We start from the raw sequence: 22,903 nt of genomic DNA on the forward strand, positions 1-22,903 counted from the left end.
ACTCTGCCACTTTTACCTTCCTAACACCTTCTATTTAAGTTCTTTCTTTTGTCTGACTCTGTCTCTCTCTCTTGGCAACTGATTTTGCCTGTAGTTTGTTCTTTCACTGCCTTAGACAGTTTTCTAGAAGTTGAAGTCCATATCTGTTGGTCCATTGCTCAGATTTGTCTTTGAAATGACCAGGCTTTGGCTGTTGCAAAGGAGAATGGCGACAAGAAGAAGAAAGCCTCAGCTCTAATAGGTGCAGAGCCAAACAGGCTAGTAAGAGTAGCACATTAAGTGTAGAATCTCAAGCATTTAAAGAGTAAATTAATTGGAAATGAGCGATGCAAAAGTTGGTTGCTGTAGGCAGCTAGCTGAGTATTTGTCTGCGTGTTTAGTGTATTTGGTTATCATTTATTAGAAAGGTAGCATGACATGCAGAGTTTTTATTCTGCTGCATGAGTTCTTCTGACTAGAAGCTTTTTTATCTCATCCTAATTTTCAGCCATCCCCACAGATCTCCATTGCTTTGCCTACTGTCCATGAGGTGGATCTCTTCAGGTAAGAACTTTTAAAGCAACATCAACCAAGATTTCTGAAGCTGATGTATCCCATAAAAGAAACTCATCAATGAAGGGGTTTTCTTTAATCACCTGCGTGTATCTAATTGGTAAGGAACATAAGACAGACTTACACTTAACAGTTAACTCCAATGAATTTTTGCTTATGGCAACAATTTAATAATTAGCTTAAATATTATTTTAAGGCAAGAGGATCAGCACGTTGGAATTGTAAGGATGTCTCTAAGAGCTGTAGAATATGTCCTTTTAACAGCTGTGTATTTGACTCCCGTGAACTGGAAAAGTAGCATCTTTGTAGGCTTAGCCTAGGTTAACACTCAACAGACTTCCTCAGGAAGTGGTGGTTTTTAAGCAGAGGTTAGATGGCCATCTGACAGCAGTGCTGATTCTGTGAACTTAGGAAGATCATGAGAAGGTGGGCAGGAAGGGATAAGTCAGTGGTCGGCTCTTGTGGCCCTTTCTTATATGCCCAGGGTAATCCCAATCGCCATTTTGAGGTCAGGAAAGAATTTTCCTCCAGGCCAGGGATCCTGGATGCTTTTTGCCTTCCTTTGGTCATAGAGCAGGGGTCACTGGGGGAGTGGGGAGGAGGTAGTTGTAAATTTCCTGTGTTGTGCAGGGGTTGGACTAGATGATCCTTGATGTCACTTCCAGCTCTATGTTTCTGTGTTCTGTTGTTGCCTCAGTGTGCAAAAATAATGTAATTTCTCTCAGAATATTCCTGGTTAGAATTTGTGAGAAGAAAGGCAGGATGCAGAGGATATGGTTGCCTGTGGTTCACATGAACCATCACAGCAATCTTACTGACTCATTTCTTTATATTATCCTCATAGTGGACAACAACATGATGAATCATGGTGCCAGTGTTCACTGACCTGAGCAAAGTTGATAGCATGTGATACTGTGCCCCTGGCTGCAGCCCCATCCACATTTTATCACCACAGCCTTAATGTCACTGCCCTTTCACCCTTCTGGAAGACCCAAGAGTCATGAAAACTTAACTCTTAAGATCTCAGTTTGGTGTGAGTCAGGATCACGTTTTTAGTTGTGCATGAGTTATTTCCCCCTTCTGCTGTGCTTGCTTCGGCAGCACATATACTAAAATTGGAATGATACAGAGAAGATTAGCATGGCCCCTGCGCAAGGATGACACACAAATTTGTAAAGCGGTCCATATTTTTAAGCAATACTGAGGATTTTTAATTGTAATTTGATGTGATTTTAATTGTTATTGGAATCTACTGTGAGCCTCCCTGAGCCTGACTTGGTCCGGAAAGGGCGGCATAGAAGTCAAAAGTTGATAAATCAATAAATGAAATTTTCTTTGCTCCTGCTTTCTCTGCTATACGTAGAGAAAGGAAGATTTTAAAAAAGACTATTCTTGAAAATCTGTTTCAGATGTTTCTCGCCAGTGTTCTTTCATATCCAGATGCTGTGGGAGCTCGTGTTGTTAGGGGAACCGCTTGTTGTCATGGCACCGTCTCCATCTGAGTCTTCAGAAACTGTGTTGGCACTTGTGAGGTAAACACAGAGGAGTCTAAAAATCTACATAACTGTGATCTCACTATGAGTCACAGAATGGGAAGGCTGTTGTAGAATCTTTGGAATATCACCTTACATTGGATATATGCACTCTTCTCCATGTGAAGAAATGCTTAAGCATTCAGAGCCAGCATGGGAGTCATTAGTGTCAGGCTGGGAGATGGGAGACACGGGTTCAAATCCCTACACTGCCATGTAGCTGGCTGGGTGGCCATGGGCCAGTTGTTCTCTCTCAGCCTTGCAGGGTTGTAAGGGAAGAGAGAACGTGTTTGTTCTTTTTTTCTTTTTCCTCATCTCAGGCAACACAAGAAAATAAGAAATTGTGCAAAACAAAAACATTTAGGAAATGCTGAATTATGGTACTGTTTACACAAATGTGTAATATTTCGTTATTTTTAACCCAGCAGGTTCCTTGTGGAATAAGGTGGGTTAAAATGTTTTAAATACAAATATTTAATCACATAATTGGGGAATGTCAAAGTATTTATTACGGTCCACAAACAGCAAATACAGAAAAATTGGGGAATTTTAGCGTGTACTAGGTTCCGTATATACATATACACTGAAAAAGGCTGCCTTAGCAAGTCCTGTTACCTTTAATGAACCAGAACCAAAACATCTTTTAAAAAGACACATTTCTATCTTTAATTCTCAACCCCAGTTCAGTTTTAACAACAAAATACTGTTATTAATTTTCTATATGTTTGATTCACAGCTGTATCTCACCTTTGAAGTACTACAGTGATTTCAGGCCTTACTTTACAATACATGACAGTGAATTCAAAGAATATACAACCCGTACACAGGCCCCGTAAGTAAACCAGGCTGCACAATTTTGATATTTAATAGTAATTTTCAACTGTAATTTTGATTTTAAAAGACTGTCTGTAGACTTGAGACCTCAGTTAGGAAGCCTTAACATAAATCACATGCGTTCAGTTATATAACTGTGCAGGCCATAATTAACCGCTGTAACTAAATTTAATATTCAAAAGTAGAAAATAGAAATAGGCTATGCCTTTCTATGCAATGGGTGTATAGATATTCCACTGTTAAAATTCTGGTACTAACTTATTATATGATGTGTGTCAAGCCAAACTGTCAAATCTCCAACAAGTAAACTATATATGAATTGGCTTAGTAATGCACAGGTGTTCTCAGACATTTCTCAGTTGCCTTTATTTTTTTATGTTATGTAAAATATTTATTGGCCACCTTTCTACCTTATGGAATTCAAGGCAGCTTACAATGTAATTTTTTAAAAAATGATTATAAAAACCAGATAAAAGAGCACAATTTAAAATCTCAATTAGGACTGCCTGTAAGTAACAACTAAAGTAGATAAATTCAGTCCTAAATAAAACTGTCTTCAACTGCCTCCTGAAGATCAAAAATGAGGGAACCAGATGCACCTCCCTGGGGTGCATCCATAATTGTGCATTCCCTGGGGTGTTCCATAATTGTGGGGCTGCCACTGAAAAGGCCCCCTTGCATGTGCCTACCAGATGAGCTGCTTTGATTGATGGGACAGTCAGGGGGGTCTCCCTGTGATCTTAATTCCCAGATAGGAACATATGGGAGAAGACAGTTCCAAGTCATGTAAGGCTTTAAAAGAAAAGGCCATGTAAGGCTTTGTTTGTTTGTTTCTCATATTCATGCAATGAGCAACTGATATTGGTACACAGGAAAACTGAATGTTTTAGTTCTGATGATAGAAGAGAACCTTCCATGATGAATTTAAACTTTGACTCCACACAGAGGGCAATGATCTCATTTAAATGTCATCCACTTTTCAGGCCTTCTGTCATACTAGGAGTGACAAATCCATTTTTTGCTAAAACGTTGCAGCATTGGCCACACATCATCCGAATAGGAGACATTAAATTGTCAGGTAAAGTATTGTTGGCTGTCATTTTGTTCTGAGTTGTACTGAGTTGTAATTTTTTACCTTTAATTAAATGTCAACAGAATATGAACCAATATTATTAAAGTAAACCAGGTACTGTGTTTTAATACTGAAACAGAAAATAACAACCTGACTTTACATCTGCAATTTATTTGAATGTCTTTGTAGACTTACAGTGCAGTCCTATGCAGAGTTACTCCATGAAGTTCATTATCATTGCTCTTGAACCATTTCAGTGGTCATCAACTGGCAAAACTCTGCTTAGGACTGCACTGAAAATTTGCAGTCAGAAAAACTGAACCAGGGTTGAAACTGAAGTAATGGATTGAACCAGCGTAGTCCATTTGTCGGTGTTTGCTTTGAGATCAGTAGGAATTCTAAAGAAAACAACACAAATTAGTACATCAAATGGTGTAAGATCTGAAAAGCAGCTAGATGAGTGTCAGATACCTGATAAAGGAAGCTTTGTCTCTTGAAAGTTTATACCCCAAAATCTTGTTGGTCTCTAAGGTGCTACTGGACTTGAATCTAGGTGTTCTACTGCAGACCAACACATGGCTGTCCTCTGAAACTATATGAAAAGCAGTGTCAAGAATTGAATCAATTTCTTTGTAACTAAGAGTAGTACATATTTATACCAGCAAAGATCTCCCTCAGGCAGAAAAGAATGATTCCTTTTTTCAGCAGCTTCCTTGATTTGCATTATTCATATATAAAAAAATGCCAATTGTCTTCTTGATCACATCCAAAGAGGGCAAGGCTGTACAAAGCAGATGGGCAAAATATGCTGAATTCTCCATACCAATATCCACCATTTTCTCAGTGTCCAGACCTGCCATTTTCCCTTTGCTTTTTCTACCATATAATGACAGCGTGTCCAATTTTGACACTGGTGCCGCTGTCACAGGAAGTCATGGAGAGTGTGCTCACCACTGAGGAGTGGTGTTACTGTGAAGTGTCACATTCAGAAATAAAAAGTCAGCAGAGCACCTGTCTGTGTATGGAAACTCTTGAAACGTGTAATGGGCTCTTCAGATCCTGATATTTGACTAACGTGCTGTATCTTTAATAAATTTTGGCAGGTGAAGTCCCGAAGCAGGTGAAAGTGAAAAAGCTGAAAAACTTAAAGACTTTGGATTCTAAACCAGGTAATATGTTTCATAACAATGAACTGAAATATTGCAGTATATTATGACCTTGTAGGCCAAAACCAGAGGAAAATCCTATGATTCTTTCCCTAGGTGTTTATACATCTTATAAGCCATACTTGAACAGAGATGAAGAAATCATAAAACAGTTGCAAAAGGTAAGATTTGTTAATCAAACCACAGCATTTTCAAGAGTCTTGTGCAGAGACAAGAAAGTAAAGAGAACATTATGTCTGATATGCAGCACAAATCAACTGAGAACCAGTGTGGTTTGATTCCCCACTCCTCCATATAAAGCCTGCTGGGTGACCTTGGGCCAGTCACAGTTCTCTCTGAACTCTCTCAGCCCCAACTACCTAACAAGGTGCCTGTTGTGGTGAGAGGAAGGGAAGGCGATTGCAAACCTATTTCAGACTCCTTAAGGTAGAGAAAAGTGGGGTATAAAAGCCTACCAAAAACTGTCCCTTTTTGGGGAAATGTTTCATGTTTACCTTTTCCTTATAGCTTCACTGAGCTTTCCAATCATGCTTGGGAATTCTAACCTGTAATAGGTATTTTTTAATGAAGAATAATGACTGTAATGGACATTTTCAGAGTGGAAAATGCAGTCCAATGACTCAGTCGTGATTGACATCCGTGATTTATATTCTTGGTCCTTGGAAAAGGAGGCTAGGACAATGAAAGGGTTGTGATCCCAGGACGCCCTTTAAGTCCACAAAAGGGCTTGCATCAGGGCATTTGACTTCCATGTTCAAGAGAGATCTCGTTTGAAACTTCCCCTATGTTTAAACATATTTTCAGTGCATTCCTAAGGAGAGTTACTCCTGTCTAAGCCCATTGAAATGAATGGGTTTAGACTGGAGTAACTCTCCTTAGGAATGCACTGTTTAAGTGGGCAAAGGGAGGCTATTAGGGGAGAATAGGAGGAAGGAGGAGGAATCTGAAACCCTTAGAGTTACTGCCCTCTGGATAGCCAAAACGTTTTGATTAGATTTTTACCTTCATAAATAGGGGAATATTGACCTAGTTTTGATGTAAAAGCCTGTTTAAATACTGTTCCAGTCATTCTTGAAATCATGATTAAAGTTCACTATTTTTCACTATGTCGTATACTGTCAGGCTCTCTCAAGTGTTGGGACCTCTAGTTAACATAGATTTAAACAAGTTGTGCATGTTTATTTATTCGTTTTCTATTTATAAATGATTTTCAAATGAACCTTTAATATAAAGTGTATTTAATGTTAGACATATAAGCATAATGCAATGGAGTATGATTATGGATTGAAGTCTTTGTACTTTTGAACTTGTAGACTTTACTGTGCTTGCCTTTATAGGGAGTACAACAGAAGCGTCCTGCAGAAGCCCAAAGCATAATCCTTCGACGCTATTTCTTGGAACTGACCCAAAGTTTCATTATTCCTCTAGTAAGCTCAGTTGACAAATAAAATGACAAATATTTTTATTGAAATTTGTTAGAAGTTGAGGGTGAAGACAGACACAGGGGGTCGTATGCAAAGTACCACGAGCAGAGCTTGCAGAACAGAACTTCTTCCTCCACACCCATTCTGGAGCCCCCAGGAACAGCTCTGGGCACAATAGAGGAGAATGATGTGGGAGGGAGAAATTCATTAACCCCCCCAGCACCACCACCCCCGGCAATAAGCAAACTTTGGATCTAAACCATTGGGTTCTTATCCATAGGTGAAGGTCAGCTTTATAACTTGTATGACATTTGGAAAATATTTAAAATAATTATTTTTAATGGGATAATCTGTTCATGCCTCAGTGGTATGTAAAATCCACATTCAAATCAATAAGGGGATCATTCTTCACAGCCCTGGGCTGAGAATGGACAAAGGCAGCCCTTAATTTGTAGGTGAGTCGCTGGTTCAGTTATGGTTCCATCAAATTTCCTTTTTAAAAGAATAGTTATAACTTTTTCCAGAAGAATGTTAAATATGCTGAACCTTAATTAGGTTATATTCTGTCTCTGGGGATCTGAATGTAGGGTGAGATCAGGTATGAGTGTTACTTGTTTTATGTCTTTATTTAGCTTATTTATAGCCCGCTTTTCTCACTGAGACTCAAGACAGATTACAGACTACAGAAAGAAAAAAAGGTTATGCGCCTCTCCACACATGGACTGGGGTCCAAATGCAATGTCCTTATGTAAATGGAGTTTTTTGAAGGAGCAGGTTCTCTGAGGCAGCAGCCCATGAAACATGAGGGGCTGCCATGCACATGCACACACTATGTACACATGGTTCTGTCTAGATCATAGTAGTGATGGGTAAGACCTGAATTCTGAGAAATCCCATTTACTATAAATATCTTTGCCTGTGTGCTCCAAACCGATGAGGTCTTGTGTGATGTTTGATTATCAGAATCATATGTTGGCAATATGTCACATTTCAAAACTGCTGATTTAGTCAGCTTATTTTTGGATACCGGGAGCCAAATGGGATACACTTAATTTGTAAAATATAGTGATGGAGATTTTACTTTTCAGAGAGTAACATGCCTGTTGAGATGAAATGTTCGATTAATTAAGATTATTTATTTTGTATAACGCCCAGATAGCATAGGTAAGATATTACAAATATGAAGCTGTTTATAAATTAACAAAATACTTGCATTATTGTATTTTGTATTGTATTTTGAATATAGATTATCTAGGAATTACGGGATGGAACTAGTCCAATATAGAAATGACTGTAGAAATATGATGGCTTATATATCTAATATACTGCTTGTCCCGAAAGGAAATATTTTCTAATGCTACAACTTAGGTCTATCAATGACTGTATAGATGATGATAGTTAGTTATATTGCCTTAAGCATGTTAGATCAATTTTATGCATAGTAGCACTCTCAGTGTTATCTATAATTTTTGTTTATTTTTGTTATCTTTGTTTCTTTTATTATATTACTTTTTATTTCTTTAATAATAATAAAAAGATTGTACTCTTTAGAATATTGGTTGTTGTTTTTCAGGAACGATATGTAGCAAGTTTGATGCCTCTTCAGAAGAGCATATCACCATGGAAGGTAAAAATATTTTCATAAACAGAGAACTGGTTTTGTGAATAGTCGCAAGTTCATTCTGTATGTTTACAGCTTTGTTTCCCTTGTAGAGTCCACCGCAGTTGAAACCATTCAATCAAGAGGAATTCATGAAAACTCTAGAGAAAGCAGGGCCACAACTTACCTCTAGATTAAAAGGAGACTGGATAGGATTGTACAGGTAACTTTGTTCATCCACTAACGCTAAAATGTACGTAGATTACAGCCTAGGCTACATATAAACACAGAGTAATCTGTTGCATTAAAAATGTATTTGAAGCAGAGAAAAACCTTGTTTCTATTACTGTTATTTTGCATTGTGTAGCTATTCATTTTTAGCTTATAAAGATTCACAAATTTGGTTCTTGTAGGTTATCCGGGCTGTGTAACTGTGGTCTTGGAATTTTCTTTCCTGACGTTTCGCCAGCAACTGTGGCAGGCATCTTCAGAGTAGTAACACTGAAGGACAGTGTCTCTCAGTGTCAAGGGTGTAGGAAGAGTAATATATAGTCAGAAAGGGGTTGGGTTTGAGCTGAGTATTGTCCTGCAAAAGTATTGTCCTGTAAGTATCAAGATAATGTGCTAATGAGGGTATGGTATGTTAATATGGAACCATTGTATCCTGAAGTGATCTGTTAATGTGTGTAATCCAAAACTAATCTGTATGGCTATTGTTGAATGTTGTCTTTGTCTGGAGGTTTTTCAGGGCAGGAAGCCAAGCCTTATTCATTCTTAAACTCTCCTCTTTTCTGTTAAAGTTGTGCTGATGTTTATGAATTTCAATGGCTTCTCTGTGCAATCTGACAAAATAGTTGGTAGAATTGTCCAGTCTTTCAGTGTCTTGGAATAAGACCCTGTGTCCTGTTTGTGTCAGTCCATGTTCAGCCACTGCTGATTTCTCAGGTTGGCCAAGTCTGCAGTATCTTTCATGTTCTTTTATCCTTGTTTGTATGCTGCGTTTTGTGGTCCCGATGTAAACTTCTCCACAGCTGCAAGGTATACGATATACTCCTGCAGAGGTGAGGGGGTCTCTTTTGTCTTTTGCTGATCGTAGCATTTGTTGTATTTTCTTGGTGGGTTTAAACACTGTTTGTAGGTTATGTTTTTTCAAAAGTTTCTCCATCCTATCAGTGACTCCTTTAATAAATGGCAAGAATACCTTTCCTATGGGAGACTGTTTTTCTTGAGTTTTCTGATTTTTGTTTGGTTCAATGGCCCTTCTGATTTCATTCTTGGAGTAGCCGTTTGCTAGCAGTGCGTGATTTAGATGGTTAGTTTCTTCCTTGAGAAACTGTGGTTCACAGTTCACTGAACTGTCCTTCAGTGTTACTACTCTGAAGATGCCTGCCACAGTTGCTGGCGAAACGTCAGGAAAGAAAATTCCAAGACCACGGTTACACAGCCCGGATAACCTACAAGAACCAATGAACTCTGACCGTGAAAGCCTTCGACAATATTCACAAATTTGTTTACAAGAGTATTACAAAATGTACTGTGACCTGTATTCTCCATCATTACTTGATCTGCATAAAACTTTGCTTTCAGCAAAAAGGCTTTGCATGCTGTACTTTCCCTAAATCTCTGTTCTGTGTTTGTCTATCAGTGGTATTTTCTCAAAGGTCCAAAATCCAGAAAGAGGTTCCCATGCACAGGCATCTTTGAAATTAATGAGAAGTACATAAGAAGCTTGCATAGCAGAACTTCATTCTGGATTGTGTCCAAAGGCATTAGATGCTTGAGGTTTTACTGTAAATGAAATCACTGTATTCCTTTGTTTCTTCTGTTACAGAATTGGGGGGAAGGCTAATAGTACTCAGTTAGAAAGGTGAATTTTTTAAATGATTTTTAAGGATTGGAATGAAATTGGGAGTGGTCTTTTTCCAGCTCAGAAACAAAAATTAGTAGTAAAACAGGTATCTATACAACGCAAAAGTATCAAAGTACCATAAAGTGAAAGGGGAAACGCATGAAAATGAAATAGGAAAACTAGCAAAGAAATTAGGAAGATTTGTGCCTATTATATACTTGTGCCAAATATATACAGAATCTTAGTAAAAATGGCATATTTGCACACCCCTACTCTAAAGAAGATTTGCATCATTTCTGTGCTCTGTCCAATGCTTAGCATATTGCTGGCACTAAATAAATGTAAATTGGAATAGGCAATTGGAATACAAGCTAAAATAAAGACAATTTAAATAAAGACAATTGTTTTCTAGACCAAATAATATATATTGATATATATTGATGATAATGACTCTATTTTTATTGTTGGCACAATACTTTACAGCTGCTGAGTCATGTCAGTTTTCCCCTCTCCCCCGGTAGTTCTTCTGAAGTAGGTTATTACTATTCCCATTTTATATTTTTAAAATGCTGCATATAAGTGACTTGGCACAGGAAGCCCAGTAAGTCCATAACTGGGATTTTAAACACAGGTGTTTTGGATCCAAGCACAACATAGTCTCTGTATTGATACCTAATTTCATATTGAGACATCTGGGGCTGCTGCTTCCAAGTGCATCTTACATCAGTTGTCACTGATCAAATTCCCCTTCCTCCTTGAAAGCCTCATCTTGCAAAAACTCCAGAAGAGTGAGACTTTAGCTGATTATCCCCCGTTGAAATTAATTACACTATTCTTCCTCTGGCAAAAGGAGTCATTTTAATTATGGAAGCAATGAAATCACTGTATTTGTTTTTAGTGGATGATAGATTTTAACAAGCTATTGTCATAAGGAAATATTTTCCCCCAAGAGCTGCTACAGACAGAATTGTTGGTGGAGAGGTTGTCCAGCATTCTCCACATTCAATATGATTTATCCCATTTATGACTACAAGCATGCTCAGTAATACCTTGGAATTGGACAAGTTCTTACTTCTCAAATGTTTTTGGCTTGGAAGACAGAGTTGCTATAAGGTTGATTCCAGAATGCCACTTTATTCAGCTAGTTAAATTAATTTCCTTTATCTTAAAGACACTTCTTGAAGTCTCCTAACTTTGACGGTTGGTTCAGGACACGGCGGAAGGAAATGACACAGAAGCTGGAGGCACTACATTTAGAAGCACTGTGCAATGAGGTTAGAAAAGCAACTTTCCATTATGCTTTTCTTCCTTGTCCTCTCTAAAAGGTAAAGGTAGTCCCCTGTGCAAGCACCGGGTCATTACTGACCCATGGGGTGATGTTACATCCCGACGTTTACTAGGCAGACTATGCTTATGGGGTGGTTTGCCATTGCCTTCCTCAGTCATCTACACTGAGTCCACCTTGAGCCGGCCATCTGAAACCGACTTCCGTCGGTATCAATCTCAGGTCATGAGCAGAGCTTTTGACTGCAGTACTGCAGCTTACCACTCTGCGCCAGAGGGCTCCTTTTGTCCTTTCTAGCAGTATCAAAATAAAAAGTACAATTAAATCCCCCAGAATGTTTAATTTAGGTGCAACTAGATGGGATTGGATCTCCAGGCGGCTTTTAGTTTTTTTTAAAGCAGCTGTGTGTGGGGTATTGTACTGTGCCAGGATGGTGTTAACCGTTGTACCCGCCATGTCATTTCCCCAGAGAAATCTCCCACCATGCAATTACAATTTACCTGGCAGGAGGAAAAAAGACCGGCACCTCTTCTCTTTTCCTACCAGGGCTAATACCAATTTGGCAGTTACAATCCAGACACAGATTTACTACTGTAAATATTTTATTTGCCAGTTCCTTTTTTGCCCTGGTGCTAGCTTAGAGGAATTAATAAGGTAGGCATTTAAGAAATTTTATGAAGCTCCAGTAACAACACTTCCTAGTGACTTGCTTTCACTGAAAATGTATTAATGTAACTTAACCATGTCTTTTTGGCAGGAGTTGTTATTCTGGAGTCAAAAACATACTGAAGTAGAAACAGTGGACCTTGTCTTAAAATTAAAGGATAAATTGGTGAGTAATGAACAGTGAAATCCTGTGCAGAGTTAATTCAGTCTAAACCCAGTGGGCCTGGTCTGTAGTAATTCTGCAAAGGAATGCACTATAAGTGTATTATACCAAATACTGTATCATGCTGCTTTTTAAATATAAGAGCTGTGCATGATGTGCTATCAAGACTGGAAGCTCACTCTGTTTACCAAGGAGTTTTGATTTCTGTCAAATATTAATTGTTCAGTTTGTGCTAAAAAAGGTTATATTGAACACATAACAGTTGCAGTAATATTCAAATGCAGAGCGATTCAGAAGTTTCCATTTACCTTAAAGATGACTGGAGGAACTTTCTGTAAAGACTCAGTATTAGCTCTACAATTAAAGGAGAAGCATGCTCAGGAGACCTCTGCAACAGACTCCATGCTGTATGTCGTTGAGTTCCCAAGGTGGATCTAAACCTCTGGCTGTGGGGAGAGCTATTCTGTTTTTCCGTCAGTTGGATGACAAAAGTAGTTTAGGATTAAGGTACATGAGCGCATTTCTTCCCTCTTTCCTTGCCAGAAGAAATTCACAGCTAAAATGACCTTCAGAAAACCCAGCAGTTTTCCTTCTTCCATACCTAGGAGGGGGTTGGGGGGTGGAACACCGAGCAGCCCTCTGCTGTATTTCTAGCAGAACTATGAGGAGGGACTAGGTTTGTCTGATGGTCCATATGCTAAATTAGTTCTCCTGCTCAACATCATTACTCCCTTGGTCATGCATGTCCCCCCACCCCGGCCTCTCTGTATACCATCATTATTCTAAAGCCCCATAGGGAAGGATAGGGTTTCTCTTTGAAAAGGAAACGATTGGCTTAGCACCATCTAGGGCGGGAAAAGAATATCAATCAATGTAAGGGGGTGTGATTTTGGATAAAATGATAAAATCCTGTAGTGGGAGATATAATTGCCTTTCCCAGGAGCAAGCAAGGGAGGAGAGCTCCCTTGCAGGATAGGCCCATGTCAGTCAGAGAGAGCTTAGGATTTGTGAACAGTAAGCCACTTAGCTAGAATCATAGAGTTGGAAGGGACCACCAGGGTCATCTAGTCCAACCCCCTGCACAATGCAGGAAATTCTCAACTACCTCCCCGCCTAATTCTCAACTACCTCCAGTGACCCTTCTCCATGCCCAGAATCACTTTAGTCTGGATGAGTTCACTTTCTGTGTTTTATATTTTCCACTTTCATATGTATGAAATCCTTGTTTTCTTTCTTTCTCCCCTGCAACTGTTGCATACACCCTCTCTTCTTACTCTTCAAAACAAGGTTAAAATTTGTTGTGTTTAAGAAAGCCTGTGTTGTTCCCAGATTGCTTAGGTGTAAAAAGTTTCATGTATGCTAGCTTTTTAAGTAAGCCATGGCGTGTATTTAAAAATAACAGGTATGTGTGTGAGTGAGAGGCAGAAGTGGACCTGTCAGACTCAGATCTTAAAAGGACTGGTGGTGGCTGTTTTCTGGTGGACCTGTCAGACTCAGATCTTAAAAGGACTGGTGGTGGCTGTTTTCTGGTGTGTATGGGCTATTGTTTCAGGGGCAAGTAATAGCCAAATAGGCTCCAGGGAGACTGGGGGAAAAGGGCCCTCCATCTCTAGTTTCCTCCTCCTCTTCCTGGAGGAATCTGTTTGAAATTCCATGTACATTCCCAATCTGTTCCCTTCCAGCAGTTCTAGGCAACTATTCCTCTGGTAACTTGCACCAGTCAAGTGCATCGTTCCTACATTTCTAGCTTTTTCTTACAGCCGTAGGTGAGATTCTAGAAAGATACCTGCAACCTAATATGCTTGTTAGTGGCCCCATGCATCTACCAGTGCCTCTGACAGATTAAAACAACGTCATCTGCGTAGCTTTTAATTTTGTGTTCTTCGTTTCCTATTATGAGACCTTTAATCTTTGGATCATTTCTTATGTAGTTCGAAAGAACTTCCATTGATAAATCAAAAAGGAGTGGAGAAAGTGGACAGCCTTGCCTTGTACCTTTCGTGATAGCAAATTCTGATGACAGTAGACCATTGATCAAAAGGCGTGCTTTCTGAGCAGAATAAATTGCTCTAAAAATCGTTAAGAGTGTTGTTGTAACGTTTCAGAAATGAAGTGCCATGAAACGTTATCAAAAGCTTTTTCTGCATCTAAAAAAATCATTGCAGTCTTCAGTGATTTTGACTTTGTATATTGTCACTTTTATGGAGCAGGAGGTAATGAGAGGGGGGAGTTGCTTCAACCAGCTTTATGATTAAGTAGATTTTGTTCTATATAAACAAGTTACTTTGGGGTGCCTATGATCAGGATCTAGATGCTCCCACCTTTGGCAGGCCTTGTTCCACTCTTGTCAGTGACCCCTTACACAGATTACTTCCAACTAAGCCCTGGTATACCATTGAGCTGGGCAGAAAGGCCGATGGTGTCTGTATGGGAAGGGGATTGGAGAGTTCATCTAGGATCCAAATTTGAAGACTTTCAGATAGTGGGATTTTCCTGTGCCTCTCTTTTCTAAGCCACCCAGTGCATGCCTTCCCATTCATTTTAGTTCCAGTGGTGCCAGAGAGATAAGTGACCTGTTGAACCCTTCTGAGAACGGAAACTGGAGCTGGCCTTTCACAAGAAATGTGTCCTAGGAAATAAAAACGTATCTGATCATAGGCTTGTTTGTGTTTCACATAGAATTGCCAGGCTCCTGCCCAGCACCCGTGGGAGCTTCGGCGATGGGTCAAGAGGCAGCAGTGTCATAATGCCATAGTTTTTTGAGGGAAATTCCAGAACGTCACCTGACGCACTGATGTCCCAACCTGGTTTTCACCCTGAAGTGATGCTGATATACTGCACATCATTTCTATCTCCCCTCCTCATTTTTCCTGCTGGCTAAAACCCCAAGCAGGGAAATGGTAACCCTGGATTCATGTTGATCCATGAGGATGGCTGCTTCATGTTAGTCTTGCAAATTTTGAAACTTCTTTTCCCCTGGGATAAATCATACTGAATTTGAAAGTTCCTGAATATATTTTAATGTGAAAATTTTAGAAGCTAAACATTTCAGGTAGTATATATATACAGAAACAGTCTATGAACAAAAAGATAGATAAAAGAGCCAGGAGCACTCCAGGTGAAATCTTGACCCAGAAGCTACATGTTTGATTGCCTTGTGTACCCTGATCAGGTAGAATGGTGACATAAAAATGTTTTACATAAAATAATTGCATACTGAACTCGGACTGCATCAGTCTTGAATTTCCAAAACATTCAACTTTGATTACTGTCCTGAATTCTCATGAATTCTTTAGTATTACCATCTATTTTAATTGCAATTTCTGCTATTGCAGACTGATGGAGAAAACTTACCTGTGAAACCTGGGACAATGGAAAAGTTACAGATGCACATTGATTCAATTATACTGGCATTACCAGAAGATTTGCAGGGTATCCTGATCAAAACTGGCAAAACGTGACAAACTGTCATTTTATGCAGCTGCATATCCCATGACACACATTTCAAAGGTTCAGACAGGATGCACTTGGAGAACTGCAGATATGCAGAGTGTTTTGTAATAGAAACAGACTTTGCTAAAAGTTTTAAAGCAGACCTTGAAAAATTCATCTTGAACAATGAAGGAAGTGAAACATTTTATTGTCAATTATGTGTAAAAATTAAGTGCTCTTATGGAAAATCAGCACGCGTCTTACATTTCTGCCATGTGGGACTACAGTGAAGAACAGGCATTGCAGAACTTCTGAGTTGGTGCTGCTCTGCCCAATTCCATTAAACTCAGGGGAAACGATATTCATGTTGGTTTCAAAAACGATCTCACTTCTTTACACTAAGTATTTTCCTTAGTTTTTTTTTAAACATTTCCCATTACCAGCCTAGAAAACATTGCAGCTCTGTGATATCTGAATTTAGCAGCAATGGAGAGCACCGTCCACACTCCTCCTTTGGCTTATGCGATCTCCCCCTCCCATGGTTAGATACACTAGTTTTTCCATGTGGCCTGAATGATTACCACTAATCATAGCATACTTTTGTACCAGGGACTGGAGTAGGCTTCAGACTCAGGTTCAGAGCAAACTATAGTTTCTCTGATTTGAGCCACATGACAAATCTGTGATTAGCTTCAAACCCTGAAATGGGGAAAGAACCCATGAGTATGCTTCCAGGTGCATGAAGTCCATAATCTTGGCACTAAGGCAATGATTTGAAGATTTTATTACATAAAATTATTTCTTATTTGATCCCAATCTGTTCTGGAATATGTGTGGAGTTAGCTGAAGAATGAAGTAATTCATTTATTTTTCCCGATTTGTATTTTTTCTTTTTTTAATTGAGCTATATTAAAAAGGGTGCTTCTCATTAAATGTCTTAAATCCTTCTCATCATGGTATCTAATTTTAAACAGTGCTGAAATTAAAAGGTGAAAAATTAATTCCCTCAAACTTACCTATATTTGATGTTTCTTGCAGAAATTACATATGCCATCTTCAATATGAGATAGTCACACAGAGAGAAAACTGCTGTGGTGAAACGTCCTGCTAAGTGTATGATTAGGGGTGGCGTCATCTGTTGGGAGGGGAAAATAAGGGTGACTCGCAAACAGCTTGCTCTCAAGTAGAAGCATCACAATAATATTCAGAACAAGCTAACCGCATCCCTCCTGTGTGCTAGGTCCAAGGGATTTCACCCTTCCATGCTACCATTTGTTGCACATAGGCCTCATCCAAAAAAAGCAAGACCTGTGCATAAACATACTTTTGCATATGGATGGTCCTTGCTGGATAGAAATTTTCTCTAGGAAAATATTTAAAGAAAAACACCAAATCAGTATCCCGTTTATTTGGTGATTTGTATCATGAAAGGATATGTCTGAATGGCCTTTTTAAAAGTAGTGGAGTAGGGGGGAGGAGGAAGCTGTCCTAATTTGTATTTACCTTTTTCTAGAGAGGGCTTGTGCAAACCGCTACTAATAGTATGCATACTATAAATATACACCATGAGCCATTTCTCACTGGCAATAAATTGTTGCTATACATATACACTCTTTAGGTGATAAGAACAAATATTTCAGAAGCTCTCTGTATGAAATAGGACTGGGAGGAATTGTTCCAAGAATGTTATGGCAGGATGGATGTTAGGATCACTGTTAGGAAGTGAAGGCGAAATAGCATTGGGTAGTGATCAGTATCAATGCACATGCTTTTTATATGTCTGGATAAAAAGATATGGCACTGCCTGTAATTGAAAAATTCCCTTGTGTGATATTTTGTATCGTCATTTAGAATCTTTCATTTTATGTATTAACTGCCCTCTGTATTTTAAGAAGATATATATTTTAATACTCATTTGTATGAATTCCAAACAAGAAGCTGAAATTGGATTGTGTAAAATCCAACCTTACAATTATGCCACTTATTCCATTTATCATACTGTTTGTTTTGCACAGCTGATACGTAGCATTTTTAAATATGGCCACTAACACAATTATCTTCATTAACTGAAGCATTACATAGTATGTTGGAACTGGCTACATTAGCTTATTTTCAAAATGTATTTTTAAAGGTAATAAACACCACTTTTGCAGAAAACTTTATTTGTGGTCATTGATTAAACTGCAAGAAATAAGCCCTAAAGGAATTTTTGAAAGGATTCAGTACCTTACAGATGTTTGTTCTTGCTTGATATTTATTCCAAAAGGGAAAATGCGCACAGTGGCTAAAATCCTATGCACTGGTACATAGGAAAAGGCCCCACTGGAGTCATTAAGACATTCCTGAGTAGCTTTGTGCTAATTTTCAGAGCAGCTGTCACTACTCTTGTAGTGCTTCCCTAACCTAGCCTGACACCTCTTGCCTTATTTGAGAACCATACTGTAAGGACAAGACAATGGATTTGCAAACACTGAAAGCAACAGTTCCTTGCAAGAGTTCCTTTCTGCCCAAGCAGTCAAGTGTTAATGGTGTGACAGCATCATCCAGGAAGAAATATACTTCCCCAAGCTAAGGGAAACCGAGACAGAAGTGCCAGCTACATCTACAAGGTCAAGGAGGATGATATTGCTTTCCTTAGGGGTACATCCAAATCAGTAATCATATCACATTCCACTTCAATTTTACCACTCACTGTTCTGAGATTATTAACACATTAGTCAAATATGCTTTAGTCTCTTGGAATTGAACTCTTAACATCTTCCAAGTTGACTTTTATCAGGGGAAAGAAAACTTGGAAGATGGGATCATAAAGCAGCAGGACTTTGAGATTATGAATTAAGCATAGCTAATGCACTTAAAGAAATGTTAGTAAATTTGCAAGTGGGCAAAAATGATACCCTGGAAAAATGGGGTGGGTGGGTGTTTAAGAAAACAGGTTTGAAGTGGTCAATAGCCAGGAAGGAGGATAGTGCAAGTCTTCTGTCTAGCGTCTTTATTGGAAGATTCATACCTCTAATGAAGTATAAAATGTGTGCAAAAAAAACCCCAAACAGTGCAGGCTATGTTTTAACACCCCCAAAAAAACAACCTATGGTTCTGCATGCATGCATTGTAATAGCATGTGATTGGATCAGCTGGATTCTTGGCACACCTGCAATAAATAACTCTAGCACAGGGATCCCTCCAGGTCTTCTGTTACCTTTTGTTGTGGTTGACAACACACACAACACCTATTTTAAAATAACTGATTTTTCTAAAACATTAAATAAAGCATTGTATAGAAATAAACATACTTAATAACACCCCATAAGATATTGATGAGAACCTTCACATGGGCTCAGCAGGAAAAGAAAAAAATACTTGGGAAAGTGACATGCCTGACTTGTGCTTTTGTAGCAGGATGTTCACTAGCAACTTTTCCTTCATTTGGCAACAGCTTCCTACATCAATAATAGCCTTGGAGCCCTGATATGAATCTATTTTTGTTCAGTCATCCTCAGTCTCTTAGTGTAATATCATACCCTAAAGCAGAACGGTGACCCAAAGCAAACAAACTAGAGATTCCTCTGACTTAAGTTAAAGTAATGAAATCCCATCACGTGTCTGATGTCATTCTAAATACCTGTAATAAGAATCCAGAAAACACTAAGGATGGGTCAAAAGGAAGGGGAGAGAGCTAAAGTGGGTATAAGTAAAAAATAAGAACAGCCCATCTAGTATTAGTCCATCTAGTCCAGCATCCTGTTTCACACAGCTGCCAACCAGTTCTCCAAGAGGATAAACAGGGCATACAGTCTGAGGCCCTCCCCTGCTGCTGCCTCCCAACACTAGTATCCAGAGGTTTGCTACCTCTGGAGATGGAGGCTCCCTCCATTGACAGACCTCTCCATGAATCTGTCTAATATAACCCCTATAAACCCCATTTAAAGCTATGATTGTGGCCATTGCCACATCTCCCAGCGGTTAATTCCACAGTTTAATTGCTCATTGAGTAAAGAGTTATTGCTCATTGAGTAAAGAGTTATTTCCTTTTGTCCATTCTGAATCTATTTCCCAGCAATTTCATTGGGTACCCCAAGATTCTAGTATTATGGACGAGGGAGAAAAAGCTCCCTCTATTCAATTTCTCATCCCTATGTGCATAATGTTATAAACCTCTATCATGCCTCCCGTTAGCTGTCGTTTTCTAGACTGAAAAGTCCCAGACTCTCGCTGTTCTTCATAAGAAAGGTGTTCCAACCCTGAATCATCTTGGTTATCTTTCTTTGTACTTTTTCCATTTCTGCAATGTCCTTTTTGAAATATGGCAACCAGAACTGCACACATTACTCCAAATGAAGCTACATCACAGCTTTATACAAGGATATTACAATACTGGTTGTTTTATTTTCAATCACTTTCCTAATAATTCCTAGCATGGAGTTTGCATTTTTCACTGCTGTTGCACACTAGGTTGACATTTTCACTGAGCTTTCCAAAACAACCCCACGATCTCTTTCAATCTCATTCTCAGTTAGTTCAGAACCAATCATTTAATATTACGATTTTTTTGTTTCAGTATGCATCACTTTACACTTACCCAGGTTGAGCCTTATTTGCCATTTGGTTGCCCAATTACCCAATATAGAGAGAGTCTACTGTAGTTCCTCAAAAACTGCCCCGGTTTACACCATCCTGAATAAATTGTTATCATCTGCAAACACGGTTACTACATTGCTCAGCCCCAATTCCAAATCATTTATAAACAAATTATATAGTACCTATCCTTGTAGGAGCCCACTGCTCATTTCCCTCCAGTACAAAAACTGTCAATTTATTCCTACTCTCTGCTTCTGCCATGTAACCAACTTTTAATCCATACAATGACCAGCCCTCTTATCCCATTACTGCTAAGGTTATTAAGGAGTATTTGGTGAAGTACCCTGTCAAAACCTTTTTGGATGTCCAAGTATATAATGTCTACAGGATCGCCCTTATCCACTTGCTGATTAACCTGCTCATAGAACTCCAAAAAGTTGGTGAAGCAGGACTTCCCTCAGCAGACTTTGTTCCTTGACATGCTTATTAATTCTCTTTAATAACAGTTTCTACTAATCTACCTGTTAGGCAAACTACCCTCTAATTTCCTGGATCCCCTCCTTTTAAAAAGTTGATATTTTCCAGTCATGTGGCACAGACACCGATTTTAGCAGCAATTTACATATACTTGCTAATGGATCGACAATTTCATTTGAATTAAGAACCCTCAGGTGTATGTCATCTGGACCTGGAGACTCACTGGTTTTCAGTTTGCCTAGTAGTCCTTGAAATTCATCTCTTGTCCCCTCAATTAGACTCTGTTATTCAGACATCCTTCTCCCAAAACAGTAGCTCCAGCTCACATTTCTAAATACCTACTCCTTGAACTAGAGATTCTAGGGAATGAATCCAGCACTTTCTATACACAGAGCATGTACTCTACCACTGAGCAACAGATCCTCCTTTGTACTGCAATAGCAACTACTTCCATTACTAAATAATGATGGTTAACAAGTAAAGGGACTGGGCTTGCTTCTTTGGATCCATCCCTTGTCCTTAAAATAACTGCATCTCCTGGCCCTGAAAAGGAACAAGGAATACTTAACTCCCTCCTCTCCTTCTTTTGAGCACAGCTTCTAGTTGAAAGAGGAAGTGTAATACAAATTATTTTAAAGGAGCAAAAAATGCTATGTTTGGAGGCACTAATTCCATCTAGTATAGCATAAGCTAGTTCTCAACAAACAGCAGAGGAGGTAGTAAAGTGCAGTTACCACCAGACTTCCTAGGGAAATGACAATTTGGTCGCTGCCACTGCCCTAATGGCCACTAGGAGGTTGTGCCCCCTCCCTACTGGGAAGAACATCGTTGTTAGGGAAAGACCAGCCAGACCTGGCCATCAGATAAAGAATGAACAACTGCAGGGAGCTTGCTTTGCCTCTCCCTGCCAAGAAGAACATAAGAAAGGCCGTGCTGGATCAGACCAAGGTCCATCAAGTGCAGCAGTCTGTTCACACAGTGGCCAACTGGGTGCCTCTAGGAAGCCCACAAACCAAACAACTGCAGTAGTATCCTGCCTGTGTTCCACAGCACTTAATATAATCAGCACGCTCCTCTAGTATTGTAGAGCTCTGCTCCAAATACCAGTTGCTCTGAGACTGCAGGAAAAGGAAGGCCGCTGTGGCCTTTTCCACCAGCCAGGACTGCAGGATTAGTTGCACCACCAGCCAAGAAAAAACACCAGCAAGCCCAAACTAGGTAAAAATCTTAACTTCATACTGAAACCAACCCCCATTTCAGTCCCTTTCTCTTGTGTGTCTTGTCTTTTAAGTTTGTATACCTGCAAACAAGACCTATATCTCTTGAGGAAAGTGACCTGCTTTGGGAGGCAACTGTTCTAAGAATCAGGTTATAAATTCAACAAATAATAACTCCTTGTATGGACTGTACCACTGCAAGCTGTATAGGGAGGGGTGTACCTTCCATTAAAAAATAGACCCTGCTTATGGAAAAGAAGGATGTCAGGAGCAAGCTAGGCTAGAATTCTTAATATCTAGCTTTCCATACGTAGGAACCCTTTTCCCACCACCTTGGGTCTGAAGAGAATTCCCAGTTACACTTGTATGAAGGTCTTTAAGATACTACAGAACTCCCGTTTTATTTCACGGCCTGGAGAGCTGCACTGTAGACAGTTTCACCACAGCATTCGCTCTTTGCAGAATTCGGTTTATACATCCTGACAATCAAACCTAATCCCATTCAACCTCTTTTTTAACAAGAGCTCCGGCCTCAGGTTTAGAATTGAGAGACTATGACTCCCAGCACGCACTGCGGCAGAAAAGGGGGGGGAAGGGAAGCGGCCGCTAGGCTTCCCAGCACGCTTGCGTGCCTTTATTCCTCTCTCGGAAGGACGAGTAGCGGCATTCCCTTCGGACTACGCCTCCCATGTTGCCGTGCGGCTCGAATCCAGAAGCCGTGAACGCCGGCAGCGGGCGGTTGGCCGCTGGGAGCCGTAGTCTTCCTGTGCGTCGTGAGGTCTGTTCCAAGTTCGGCGTGTGGGTGGTGCTGCGGTGAGGATGTGGCGGGCGTGACGCGGTTTTGTCCGCGTTGGAGCCGGGGCGGCCGTGACGTGGCAGAGCGAGAGAGGGAAAAAGGAGCGAGCGAGCGAGGGCCAGGCAGGTTCCCCCGGACCAGCCCTCAGTCCGCCGCGGCCGCCGTTGCCCACGTCAGCGCCCCCGCCGCTTTCGGCCGCGAGAGGCAGAGAAAGGAGCCCCGAGCGGGCGACAGAGAGGGACGCTCGGACCGCGCAGGCA

General features: G+C 39.9%; 1 protein-coding gene and 1 non-coding gene across 2 annotated transcripts in view; both read left to right on the plus strand.

The window, feature by feature from the left end:
• DENND6A (DENN domain containing 6A) overlaps positions 1–15,706 on the plus strand; it is a 33,920-nt gene extending 18,214 nt beyond the window's left edge. The window contains exons 9-20 of the mRNA XM_056847007.1: positions 488–543; positions 1,962–2,084; positions 2,821–2,916; positions 3,902–3,996; positions 5,094–5,159; positions 5,253–5,317; positions 6,494–6,583; positions 8,154–8,207; positions 8,294–8,403; positions 11,201–11,303; positions 12,072–12,146; positions 15,479–15,706. Of these exons, the coding sequence (XP_056702985.1) occupies positions 488–543; positions 1,962–2,084; positions 2,821–2,916; positions 3,902–3,996; positions 5,094–5,159; positions 5,253–5,317; positions 6,494–6,583; positions 8,154–8,207; positions 8,294–8,403; positions 11,201–11,303; positions 12,072–12,146; positions 15,479–15,604 (1,059 nt within the window). The 3' untranslated portion in view covers positions 15,605–15,706. The remainder of the gene's footprint in view (positions 1–487; positions 544–1,961; positions 2,085–2,820; positions 2,917–3,901; positions 3,997–5,093; positions 5,160–5,252; positions 5,318–6,493; positions 6,584–8,153; positions 8,208–8,293; positions 8,404–11,200; positions 11,304–12,071; positions 12,147–15,478) is intronic.
• On the plus strand, positions 1,638–1,744 carry LOC130493630 (U6 spliceosomal RNA). The gene has a single exon (XR_008933996.1). It is a non-coding gene; the product is annotated as a U6 spliceosomal RNA (small nuclear RNA).
• Positions 15,707–22,903: the final 7,197 nt, after the last annotated feature.

Source organism: Euleptes europaea, chromosome 1, assembly GCF_029931775.1.
Source record: "Euleptes europaea isolate rEulEur1 chromosome 1, rEulEur1.hap1, whole genome shotgun sequence".
Taxonomy (NCBI): domain Eukaryota; kingdom Metazoa; phylum Chordata; class Lepidosauria; order Squamata; family Sphaerodactylidae; genus Euleptes; species Euleptes europaea.